General features: G+C 49.9%; 1 protein-coding gene across 3 annotated transcripts in view; it reads left to right on the top strand.

The window, feature by feature from the left end:
* The window catches only part of ATP9A (ATPase phospholipid transporting 9A (putative)), a 168,288-nt gene that overhangs the window by 132,159 nt on the left and 22,947 nt on the right, over window positions 1-13,182 (top strand). For all 3 annotated transcript variants that reach the window (XM_015148777.3, XM_077951996.1, XM_077951997.1), the window contains exons 16-19: window positions 3,464-3,556; window positions 4,886-4,969; window positions 7,567-7,737; window positions 11,011-11,109. In XM_015148777.3, the coding sequence (XP_015004263.3) occupies window positions 3,464-3,556; window positions 4,886-4,969; window positions 7,567-7,737; window positions 11,011-11,109 (447 nt within the window). The remainder of the gene's footprint in view (window positions 1-3,463; window positions 3,557-4,885; window positions 4,970-7,566; window positions 7,738-11,010; window positions 11,110-13,182) is intronic.

The following is a 13,182-nucleotide window of genomic DNA, read 5'->3' as shown; positions in this document are numbered from 1 at the left end:
TGGCATCTCATAGGTTGAGAGCAGGGATGCCGCCCAGCATCCTGCAATGCACAGGGCAGCCCCCACCATGAGGAAGGGCCTGAGAAACCCTATTGTGATGTGTTCATATAACCCAAATGCTGTATGCAAATGACTGTCCAAGTACGTGATGTGAGGAAGTTTTAGTTCAGTTATAAAACTTCTCCTAGGCTTGGCACGGTGGCTCTTGCCTGTAATACTTTGGGAGGCCAAGGCAGGAGGATCACTTGAGCCCAGGAGTTTCCGTCCAGCCTGGGCATCATTGCAAAAAGCAAAACAATTAGCTGGGCATGGTGGTGCATGCCTGTAGTCCCAGCTGCTGGAAAGTTGAGGTCAGGAGGTCCAGGTTGAGGTCACTTGAGTCCAGGAGGTTGAGGAGGTAGTGAGCCATGATTGTGCTGTTGCACTCTAGCCTGGGCAACACAGCAAGACCTTGTCTCAAAAAAATAAAAAGAAAAAAATAAGAATAAGAAAAAAAAAGAAAACTTCTCTCAACTTGGTTTAGTGACTGTGGACAGCCCCAATTTGGGTCTCCCCGGTCTCTTTTTAAAACACATGTGAGCACACGCACAGTGCAAGATGGCACCTTCTTGCACCCACAAAACAAGGCCATTTCCTTGTGTGAATCTTTGTCTCTTAAGAAATCAGGCAAGGTTGGAGAAGGACTCGTGTGCTGTCTTTTTGCAGGAAGGTTGTGTCCCTGTTTTGTTTTCGTGGCGTACAAGATGTTCCGATGCCTTCTCCTCCTTCCCACGTGGAGCCACGGGTTTGGATCGTGGCTGTAGATCATCATAGCACTGTCACTGCTGGACTAAGAGAGGCCTTTGAGCAGGTGCCAGATGCCGACCACAGTGGGAAAAGATGAGGCCCCCAAACAATGCCACACAGCCGGCCGATCTCTGTAAATTTATGGCGTAATCTTGCCATAATATGAGAACGAAGTAAACTTGTGATGAACTCCGTGGGAGGAAGTGACTCATAGGAGGAGATCGTCGATGCGGTATTTATATTGGACAGAACTTCTGAACTCGCTCGAGCCCTTTTCATAGTGAGGAAGCTGGGCTGGGAGCATCATTTCCTACAGCCATGTTGTTGAGCACCCTTTGGTTGTGGGGGGGAAGGAAAAAATAAAAACTCTGATGCTTTAATGTGCAGACCCCACAGCTCTCTTTGGCCTGCGTCAAGAGCAGGCATAGCTGCAGTCTATCAAAGATAAAGTGTGCAGTTGAATGCTTTACAACGCGGGTGCCTGTCTTGGCCTGGGGGTGCTTTTATGAGTCAGCATGTTGTTCTAAAAGATTGTCGGTGATTAAGGGGCATCTGAAAGTTATAATAAAAGAGGAAACTCTACCACTAATCTGATTTTGGGTATTTCTGTTCCATGAAAGGGCTGTATAGGCAAAGTGGCCCCCGAAGGAGCCCAAAACCAAAGAACAAGGCAGACAAATCCAGTTTGTTGTTAAAGGGTGTTTTATTGGGGAAACTTACAGATAGAAGCGTGGTTTTTGGGGGACCTGAACAGACAGAAGTGTAGTTTTGGGTGGCAGCAAAACGGGTGCATCTCCACACTGTTACTCCTTAGACCCAGGGCTTATACCACAGGGAAAGAGTCCGTGTGCCCCAGCAGGACAATTGCAGGCACCTTCCAGGAGAGGCAAGAAGGCTGTGTGTGTCATCACCTGTAATTTGTGTGATAACATCAAGGTTGACATGTTCTTACGTGAAGGACGGTGAATTAAGTAGGAATCGGGGGTGTTCACAGGACTGGGCTAATCAGAAGGCAGCATGGCGCCTTTGCATCTGAGATGCAGTCACTTTTTTTTTGAGATGGAGTTTCACTCTTGTTGCCCAGGTTGGAGTGCAATGGTGCAATCTCAGCTCACTGCAACCTCCGCCTCCCAGGTTTAAGTGATTCTCCAGCCTTGCCTCCTGAGTAGCTGGGATTACAGGCATGCACCACCACGCCCAGCTAATTTTGTATTTTTAGTAGAGACAGGGTCTCACCATGTTGGCTAGGCTGGTCTCGAACTCCTGACCTCAGGTGATCCACCCACCTGAGCCTCCCAAAGTGCTGGGATTACAGGTGTGAGCCACCACACCCGGCTTGAGATGCAGTCACTTTTGTCTCCATGGTTCCATGTTCAGTGAAGACTTTACGGGCATTTATTCTGGGCTTCCTGGAGTAGCAAAATTTAGGCACAAGGTATTGATGGCCATGCTGAATTTTCCTGCCTGTCTTTGCTGCCTCCCACCTCCCAGCGACGCAAATCATTGGGGGGAAATGGGGGAAGGATCTGTGGCTGTGCCATCGTTCCTCAAAGCCAGGACTTCTCAGTCTCAGCACTGTTGACTTTTAGGGTTGGAGGAATTCCTGGTGGTGGTTGGGGGCGTCCTGTGTGATGCAGGAGGGTGAGCAGCGCCCCGACCTCCACCCGTCAGATGCTAGTAGGACATCGCCTGCGTTGACACCTAGAGTGTCTCCAGACATTGCCACATGTCTTCTGGAGGGCCACATTGCCCTGTTGAGAGTACTGGGCTGAGCCTTGCTGTCTATGTACAGTATGGCTGGGGGACTTGGGAAGTCACTCTCATCCCAGCAGCAGTTATACCACTGAGGGGCCCTTTTTGTGCATCATTCTCTGTGCTACATGCTTGATTTCTGTTTTACAGATGAGAGAACTGAGGTTTAGGGAAGAGGAGTAGCTTGTCCAGCTGCGCACAACTAGGAACTGGTACTTGGCCCAAGCATTTGATGCCTGTGCCATGGTGCTACCCACTACCCAGAAAATCTGGTCAGGGTGAACTGAAACTCTGGGTAATTGGATCTCTAGGCAGGTCCTCAGACTTAGGGATCTGGAATTATTCTCAGCTGAGACAGCCAGTTTGCCCCCAGGAGACGTTTGCTAAAGTCTGGAGACATTCTGGTTGTCACCATGGAGAGTATGACTGGCATCTGGTGCGTAGGGGCCAGGGCTGCTGCTCAACATTGTACAGTGCACAGGAGGGGCCCCGCAGAGCAAAGACTTAATCCCGCCCCAAATGTGTACAGTGACGAGGTTGAGACTCCCTGTTCTAGTCCTTATCTTCCCTGTTCTTTTGGTGGACCACAGTTTGATGATATCTGCAGTTCCAAGTGTAAATCTAAAATCATAGCCTGCGAGTTTATTCCAGTTGAAATAGTAATAACTTTCAAAACAAAGGTCTTAAATCCATTTGATCTTGCTTTCATCATTGAATAATCTTCCAAATGCTTCGAGTTTTCCTTTTACTTTCTGTAGCCTTTGCCCCTAAATGAAGCCCCTTCTTGCTTTTCATCTTCAGCCAAGTGAAAAAGCATTGGTGTCTGTTAAGTGCACTTTATCTACCGTCTGTCATGGGAAGCAGGTTTGCAGCCGAAAGAGGGTGTTCCTTTCAGTTTCTCATTCCTTCCGGCCTCCCTCTCTAGGATGAATCAACTGGAGAAATTACGTTTTACATGAAGGGAGCAGATGTGGTCATGGCTGGCATTGTGCAGTATAACGACTGGTTGGAGGAAGAGGTAAGTGTGATGCAGGAAGTTAAACCAGGCCTTGGAAGCACGTTCTGCAGAGGCAGCCCCTTGCGTGGTAAGGTGGGTCTCTGTATTTGTTATTGGTGGCTGTGTAACAAACCACCCTGAAATGTAGCTGTTTAAAGCAGCACCCAATTGATATATAATGGTTTCTGTCGGTCAGGGATCCTGGTGTGGCTGAACTGCATCCTCTGCTTCAGGGCCTCCCACTGGCTGTAATTCAGATGTTGGCTGGGGCTGTGGTCTCATCTCAAGACTTGACTGGGGTAGGATCCACTTGTGAGCAAGCTCAGTGGTTATGGGCTGCATTCAGCTCCTTTTGGACTGTTGAACTAAGGGTCTCGGTTCTTGCTGACTGTTGGCCAGAGGCTGCCCTCTATCCTTGCAGGTGGGCCTCTCCCATAGGGCCACTCACAGACTGGCAACTGGCTTCATCAAAGAGAGCAGGTGAGGGAACAAGAGAGGGCAAACAAGATGGAAGTCACTGTCTTTACTAACCTGATCTCAGATGTGACATCCCCTCACTCTCACCCATCCTGTTTGTTAGGGACAAGTCACTAGGGCCAGCACACACTCAAAGGATGGGCAATTATAACAGAATGTGAGTTCCAGGAGATGGGGTCTGTGAGGGCCCCATCAGGGGCTGCCCAACCTGGTTTGTGACATGGACAGTTGGCCAGCAGCAGGGGGGAAACAGTGCTCAGGCTTTTCGGGCCACTTTTGTCCCATCTCTTAGCTCTAGGTGGGGAATTTACATTTTGCATTAGATTCTCAGCTTGAGGGTTGCAAACTCAAACGTCTCCAGGGGCCTGGCAGTGAATGCAAATGAACGAGCAGGTTGTGGTTTTGAGCCGAGTTGCACTTGGCGTGTAAAATGTGCTGAAGTGTTCTTCACTTGACACCTCCGCGTCCTGGGAACACGCGGAGGCCACCGCTCCTCAGCCATCATTGATCGTGGTGATTTGGGAAAATGCACTGGTTTTGTCAGATGCTCAGTTTTTCCACCCATTCAGCAATCCAGATTAGTGTGTGAGACCATAGAACGTTGACTCTGGAAACATACATGTGCTAGTCAAAGACAATCTGTGTGTGGGCCGTGTTTGGCCCACCGGCTGCCTCTCTGCAACCTCCCCTGTAGAAGGTTTGGTCCAGGGAGGATTGCTGTAGGGGAAAGCAACTTTCTGATTTGCCATTTTCCCTGTCCCTGTGGGAGGGGCACGTCCACTTGGGCAGTGGTTCCTCACTGCAACCTCCTCCTCCCAGTGAAGTCAGGAGCTCTCGGCACCACTCCCACTCTGACCGTGGTCTGTTTTTCAGTGTGGCAACATGGCCCGAGAAGGGCTGCGGGTGCTTGTGGTGGCAAAGAAGTCTCTCGCGGAGGAGCAGTATCAGGACTTCGAAGTAAGTTGTTTTGGAACCTTTCCATTGCCTTTGTAGCCATGCCTGCCTCCCAGTCACTCCTTCCACCATCCCTCATTCTGTGCGCGCCATTCTGATGTCGTTGCTGGGCACACCAGGTTCACTGTTGTTGCTGTTCTGTCTGCCTGGAACTCTCTTCACCCACAGAGCCCCATGGCCCATTCCCTTGCTTCTTTTGGGTCTCAGTTCAAAAGCCATGTCCTCCAAGAAGTCTTGCTGGACCACCTGTGTAAGGCTCCTTCTCACTTTCTTTTTTTTTTTTTTTGAGACGGAGTCTCGCTCTGTCGCCCAGGCTGGAGTGCAGTGGCGTGATCTTGGCTCACTGCAAGCTCCACCTCCCGGGTTCACGCCATTCTCCTGCCTCAGCCTCCCGAGTAGCTGGGACTACAGGCGCCCGCCACCTTGCCCGGCTAATTTTTGTATTTTTTAGTAGAGACGGGGTTTCACCGTGTTAGCCAGGATGGTCTCAATCTCCTGACCTCGTGATCCGCCCGTCTCGGCCTCCCAAAGTGCTGGGATTACAGGCTTGAGCCACCGCGCCCGGCCGCTCACTTTCCATCCATCACACCATTTCACTTTCTTCGTTGCACTTGTCACTATCATTGTGTGCTACCATTTGGGGCCAAAAAATATGTCTAGGAGTTGAATCTGGAGAGGCCAGAAAAATATAAACTTGACCCTATTCATATACACACACACACACACACACACACACACACACACACACACACACACACACACACACACACACACACATATATATATTTAACACTGATCTTATCCATCTCCTTTCCAGAATAAAATATTTTTGAGGGCAGGGACTTTACAAGTTTGGTTTGTTCTTCTTCTTCTTCTTCTTCTTCTTTTTTTTTTTTTTGAGACAGTTTCACTCTTGTTGCCCAGGCTAAAGTGCAGTGGTGTAATCTTGGCTCACTGCAACTTCCACCTCCCAGGTTCAAGGGATCCTTCTGCCTCAGCCTCCCAAGTAGCAGGGATTACAGGTGCCCACCAGCATGCCCAGCTAATTTTTGTTTTTTTAGTAGAGACAGGGTTTCACCATGTTGGCCAGGCTGTTCTCGAACTCCTGACCTCAGGTGATCCACCCGCCTGGGCCTCCCAAAATGCAGGATTATAGGTGTGAGCCACTGCGCCTGACCTGGTTTATTCTTGTATCCTTGATAGTTAAAAATAATCTTTGGCACATGGTATGCCTTCAGGAAAATGTGGCATAAATCATTCTCTTTGAGCCCTAATTTCTTTTCTCTTTTTTTTTGCACATTTATTTTGAGACGGGGGTCTTGCTATGCTGCCCAGGCTGGTCTCAAACTCCTGGCCTCAAGCCATCCTCCTGCCTCAACCTCCTTGTAGCTGGGATTACAAGTGTGAGCTACCGCACCTGGTTCGGCTCCCTAATTTCTTTTTCTTTCTTTCCTTTTTTTTTTGTTTTTGAGACAGAGTTTTACTCTTGTTGCCCAAACTGTAGTACCAATGGCACAATCTCTGCTCACTGCAACCTCTGCCTCCCGGGTTCAAGCGATTCTCGTCCCTCAACCCCCCAAGTAGTTGGGATTACAGACATGTGCTACCACGCCTGGCTGATTTTTGTATTTTTAGTAGAAACAGGGTTTTGCCATGTTGGCCAGGCTGATCTCAAACTCCTGACCCCAGGTGATCTGCCCACCTTGGCCTTCCAGAGTGCTGGGATTACAGGCGTGAGCCACCACACCCGACCTCCCTAATTTCTTTAAGCTGTAAAAATGTTGGGGTTGAACCAGATTATTGACTTATTTATTGTCATCCCATCCCATAGATTGTGTGTTTCCTGAGGGGAAGGTCCTTGTCTTGTTCACTGCGTGTCTCTGGTGCCTGGCCTAAAGCCAGCGGGCAGGAATGCAAGGGAGGGAGGCGGGAAATGCTTCCTGGGGCCCTGCCCTGCTCCACACGGAGAAACTGCCTGGATCTCTCTAATGTATTTGAGTTATTTGTAAGCCATTATTTAACAAGCGTTCTAGCCCTGATAAATGCTACCTGCCTTTTAATTTTAAAAGCATGTGCTTTGAGCAGGCCCGTTAGGAGATGACTGGTTTTCCTCCAGGTTTTTGCTAACATGATAAAGACAAGAAGCGGAAGTTTGGGTTGATGGTCTTCAGAAACTCGACTTGGTCTTTAGAAAACCTGGTGACTCAAAGTTTGGTTTACAAAGTGCATATTGTGTATGGGAGAACTTACTGTTTTTTTGAGCTCTTGGCTGTGCCCGTCCCTGAGACAATCCAGTGAGGTTGGTGCTGTTATTGCCATTTCATGGCCATGGCTCAGAGAGGTTAAGTGACTTGCTGGAAGTCTCCCAGCAGGTAAGTGTAGTGTGTAGGGTGGGCCTCAGGTCTGTGCAGTGTCTACATGGAGGACTTGTGAGGAAGCCGGAAGCCTGTGTCACCCCAGTGGGGTGCATGCAGCTCACCTGCTGGGGTCCCCACCTTGTGTGGCGGGGATCGGGTGCGGCCCTTGCACTCTTGGCACTGGCCAGTCAGCCTGGCCTCTCCTCGCCCTAAGCAGTGACTGCATCTGCCGATGTGTCCCAGGCCCGCTACGTCCAGGCCAAGCTGAGTGTGCACGACCGCTCCCTCAAAGTGGCCACGGTGATCGAAAGCCTGGAGATGGAGATGGAACTACTGTGTCTGACGGGCGTGGAGGACCAGCTGCAGGCAGACGTGCGACCCACACTGGAGACCCTGAGGAACGCTGGCATCAAGGTAGGGTGGGCTGGCCGCAGGGAAGGGCACTCCGGAGCGATGCCAGTTATCCCTTAGCAGTGCAGAGAGATCAGAGAGGGAAAGGGCGGGAGGAGCAGCAGAGGAGACCAGGAGTGCCTTATCTGCAATGGGCCACAGCCACTGTTTCTGCTCCTCCAACCCTGATTTTTTTTTTTTTTTTTTTGAGACGGAGTCTTGCTCTGTCGCCCAGGCTGGAGTGCAGTGGCACGATCTTGGTTAACTGCAACCTCCGCTTCCTGGATTCAAGCAATTCTTGTGCCTCAGCCTCCCTAGTAGCTGGGATTAGAGGCATGTACCACCACGCCTGGCTAATTTTTATATTTTTGTAGATAGAGGGTTTCACCATGTTGGCCAGGCTGGTCTTGAACTCCTGACCTCCGGTGATCTGTCCATCTCGGCCCCCGAAGTGCTAGGATTACAGGTGTGAGCCACTGTGCCTGGCCCTCCAGCCCTGATTTTGGAAGGTGTCTTGTATAGCGTTTGCCTTTACTGTACCGATGACTCCCCTGACTCTACTGGGCTCCCTGGTGCTCAGGGCCGAGCGGCGTCTGGTGTGCACGGCTGCTGATTAAATTCCAGTTGAGTGGCAGCATGCCAGTCTGTCTGCTGTGTGGCCGAGTGAGTGAGTGACCACCCAGCAGAGTGACCACCAGTGCCATCACACTGTCCTATTAGCATTTTGCACTCTACCGTTTGGGGCCAAAAAAAAAAAAAAAACAAAAAAAAACTAGGAGTTGAATCTGGAGAGGCCAGCAGAGGGCGCGTGAGGACCTGGTCCTCAGTGGACCAAGGGAGGTGTAAACAAACAAACTTTTTGGCCTGGAGCTCCTGGAAACGTGTGCCTGCCACCGGCCTCCACTCAGAAGTGGCTCTCTGCTGCATCCTGGGGCCTGTCCTTTCAGCAGGGCCTTGGGAGGAGGACAGGTTAGACGTCTGGCAACATTTGGGCCCACTGGGGACTCCCACCCCTGCGTGGCCTGTTTCCTTGTAAACACAATTCTGTCGCGTGCATTCGGCTCACAGGCCTGGTTCGTCATAAGGAAATCACCAACGGGACCTTGCTTCCGGAAGTCTGGCCCATTTCTGCTCCATTGTGGGGTCTGCAGTTGGGCCTTGGCCATTCCTAAGACTTCTGGAGTTTCCATTTTCTGCTTCCATCTTTGTCTTGGAGTTTTTCTCCTTCTCAAAACTGTGTTATCCTAGGACGAGATATTTTATTCACAGGGTGTGCATGCGACTTCTCTTTCTAGTTTTTTTGCACATTTATTTTGAGACGGGGGTCTTGCTATGCTGCCCAGGCTGGTCTCAAACTCCTGGCCTCAAGCCATCCTCCTGCCTCAACCTCCTTGTAGCTGGGATTACAAGTGTGAGCTACCGCACCTGGTTCGGCTCCCTAATTTCTTTTTCTTTCTTTCCTTTTTTTTTTTTTTTTTGTTTTTGAGACAGAGTTTTACTCTTGTTGCCCAAACTGTAGTACCAATGGCACAATCTCTGCTCACTGCAACCTCTGCCTCCCGGGTTCTTCTCTTTCTAGTTTCCTGTTAGATGAGAAGGGGAGGGGAGTGCCTGGGATGGGGCAGGTTGGTTGGTAATTAAAGTCTAAGATAGGACCTTGCACAGGAAATTTTCTTTTTTTTTTCTTTTTGAGATAGAGTTTCACTCTGTCTCCCAGGTTGGAGTGTGGTGGTGTGATCTCGGCACACTGCAACTTCCACCTCCCAGGTTCAAGAGATTCTCCTGCCTCAGCCTCTCAAGTAGCTGGGATTATAGATATGTGCCACCATGCCTGGATAATTTTGTATATTTAGTAGAGGTGGGGTTTCACCATGTTGGTCAGGCTGTTCTCGAACTCCTGACCTTAGGTGATTCACGTGCCTCGGCCTCCCAAAGTGCTGGGATTACAGGCTTGAGCCACCGTGCCCAGCCAGCTGCACAGGATATTTTCGACCTCAGCCCCTTGTATGGATGTAGAAACCGAGGCTGAGTGAGGCATCTCTATTCCCCAGGTTCTCACATTGGGAAGCAGCAGAGCTGGGACTGGAGCTGGGGTCTCGGGCCCTTTCTGTACCACCTTCCCATCATCCCAGCATGGGACATTAGTCACATCATGCACCTGGTCATTCTTTTCATGCCTTTCTGGAACTTGAGCTTCCTAATTCCTTCCCCAGTGTTTGTTCTCTTACATCAAACCCTGAGAACTATGACTAAACGAGGCTCACCAAAAAGAATATTGTTTTTAGGACAGGCGGGATATTGAGGGAAAACAGACCTAGCCAGGGGAGAGGGCCCAAGAGGCTCAGCCCTGAGAGGTGCCCGGTGCCTTCCCTCTGCCCGTCTCACTGCCTGGGTTCCCATCCTACCTCTCCCTTTACTTCTGTGACCCTTGGCAAATGACTGAACCTCTTAGCGCTTCCATTTCCAGCCTCCAGAAGCCGTCATGAAGGTGACAGGGAGCTCAGCGTGGGTGCTGGGCGCGTAGTGGACACTCGGGAGACATGTGTCGTAATCTTCTTTCCTGTACTTTCCCTGCTCTCCAGATTTGCTTTGACCGGTAGCCCCAAGACTGCTCCCAGCTGGGAGCAAGGAGAACAAAAGGGTTAATGAGGTAAAATCACAGAGCAGGAAGGACATTCCATGAGGACTCTGAAGACCCGGATTCTGGGCCTGGTTAGGGCAAGAGGTAGCTGTGTGGTTTGGGGCAAGTCATCTACCCTCTCTGAACCCACAGCAGAGAAATGCAGTGTGAGCTAATACATGATGTGGGAGAACCTGACTCATTTACGGTCAGCGTTTTATAAGCTGAGTTAAACCCCAGAAGGGTCTGTCTTGCTCATCCAGCTACATAGAAAGTCCACAGCATCAAAAGTGAGTGTTTCCTTAGGACACAGAAGTGCTCCCTCACCCATGCAGCCTTTCCCTTCTTTTAGGATATTTATCACTTTAAGAAAAATCCTCAGAAGGGGAATTATGTGGTCCAAGGACTGAGCTTCATAGTACCTCCTGTAGTATGTGGCCAAACGGCCCTTTCTAGAAGCATCTGCCAGTTTTTGCCACTACCAGCAGTGGTTGCTTGGAGTCCCACAGCCCTTCAGCCAGGGCGCTTGCTGTGTTGTGTTGGGGACAGCATGAGTCGGCAGGAGGTAAACGGAACATACCAAGTTCAGCTCCATGTTCTTGGAAACTCATCTGTTGCAGATGACAGGCCAGCCTCAAAAACTAACAGACAGGACCTCTGTCATGCCATGATTTCAGGTTTGGATGCTGACAGGGGACAAGCTGGAGACAGCCACATGCACAGCGAAGAATGCGCATCTGGTGACCAGAAACCAAGACATCCACGTTTTTCGGCTGGTAAAGTGTCCTCTGTGTTAGGGCCATGTGGGGGTGATGTTCGATTTGTCCTATAACCTCGAGTGGGCCCCTTGAGAAGGGAGGGGCAGCATGTGAGTCACCTAGGGTGGGGAGCGTCAACCACGGTTGCCTTGGGTGGGATGATTAATGACCCAGGTGCCGGCTGCAGAGTTCCTTCCAGGAGTGGTTTAGGCGCACCTCCTTCTAGTCCTGTGCTAATGCCGTGCTCTTAACCTTTTAGGGGGTCGTGGTCCCTTTGAGAAGCTGGTGAAAGTCAGGCACTCCCCCTGAAAGATGCAGATCCACTCATACACATGAAATTATGCATGGGATTCCTGGGATTTCACTGAACCCCTGAAAGTCAAGTCCTTGGATAAGAAAGAAATTCCAGGCCACAGATACTGGTCTATCTGCCCTCCTGAGGGGGGAAGCATTTAGGACCATTGAGGAGCCTTTTGAAGGAGGTGCATTGCATGGGCAAATGAGAAATCGCCTGCCCTTGTGGCAGGCATTGACCGAGGCAAGGCACACGTCAGGAACTGCTTCCAGTGAGGACTGTTCTAGGCTTTATTGCACTGGGGAGGTGGGGGGACTGGGTCCTCTTTGGGGCAGGATATAGTAATCCCACTGAAATCAGAGCCACGATGGCAAACAACTGGAGGGTCTCTAGATCTTTGGGGGTCTCCCCCTCACCCCTGCCTTTGGTCCACAGCACACAGAAGCCTAAAAAATCCAGGGATTTTTGGAATACCATAGTGTTGTGTAGAGGCAGGTGTGGGCAGTTCTCATCATTCACAAATTCTTGGTGAATTCTCCTCCTCCCAAAATCTGTCTGTGACCTCCGAATCGGTACTCTTGATGCTTTCACAGTTATACGTAGAGTGGCTTAAATCTTTTTTTTTTTTTTCTGGAGATGGGGCCTTGCTCTTATTGCCCAGGCTGGAGTGCAGTGGTGCGATCTTGGCTCACTGCAACCTCCACCTCCCGGGTTCAAGCAATTCTCCTGCCTCAGCCTCCCAAGTAGCTGGGATTACAGGTGCCTGCCACCACACCTGGTTCATTTTTGTATTTTTAGTAGAGACGGGGTTTTACCATGCTGGCTAGGCTGGTCTCAAACCCCTGACCTCAGGTGATCCTCCCACCTCGGCCTCCCAAAGTGCTGGGATTACAGGTGTGAGCCACCACACTCGGCCTAGAGTGGCTTAAAATTTTAGCTGCCTGAGACGCACATTCCCACCTGAGGTCGAACAAGGCCATGCACTGCCTCCTTTTTTCAGCCTCGTGGTGAACAGGTGTCCTTTTTGCAGTCCATTTAAGTATGGGGTTTTTCGCATTTCTGTGCTTTTCGTTGGCAGTTTGTCATTTAAAATGGCCCCGGCACAGCGCTGCTTTGCTGGCTCATGTTCTTAAGTGCAGGAAGGCTGTTGATGTGACTTATGGAGAAAATGCATGTGCTAGATGAGCTTCCTTCAGGCATGAGTTACAGCGCTGATGACTGTGAGTTCAATGTTAATGAATCAAGGTGTCTTTAAATAGAAACACACATAAAATAAGGTTATAAATTTATGAAGATATCGTGACCAGGGGCAAAAACCTAACCCTGTATTTCCCCTAGAGGGGATGGTTTAGTATTTGCTATTTCAGTGTTCACAGTGACTTTAGAAAACGTAGCTACTATAAATAATGAGAATTGACTGTCTGTTCTAGAATTGAGGGATTGCAAACTAGTGACCTATGTGCTAGCCACCTGTTTTTCTCAACAGCAGGTATTTTGTTTTATTGGAGTGTAGACAGATCCACTCGTTTGCGTATGGTGCACGACTGCTTTTGGATTATAACGGCAGAGCTGAGTGGTTGTGATGGAGACCACGTGGTCCTCAAAGCCTACAATAGTTAACATCTGGTCCTTTACAGAAAAGTGGCCCGGGCCCTGCTAGGTGCCTGGCTCTGCATACCTGTACTATAGCATACTAGCCGCGTGCCTTTAGTCAGGCTAGCAAATGTCACCATGCTTCAGTTTCCTTAGATGCAAAATAGAGCTGTCTTCTTTTGGCACCTCATAGAGCTGTGGAC

Source organism: Macaca mulatta, chromosome 10, assembly GCF_049350105.2.
Source record: "Macaca mulatta isolate MMU2019108-1 chromosome 10, T2T-MMU8v2.0, whole genome shotgun sequence".
NCBI lineage: Eukaryota > Metazoa > Chordata > Mammalia > Primates > Cercopithecidae > Macaca > Macaca mulatta.
The sequence above is the reverse complement of the archived record's forward strand: the minus strand, read 5'-3'. Positions and strand labels throughout refer to the sequence as shown.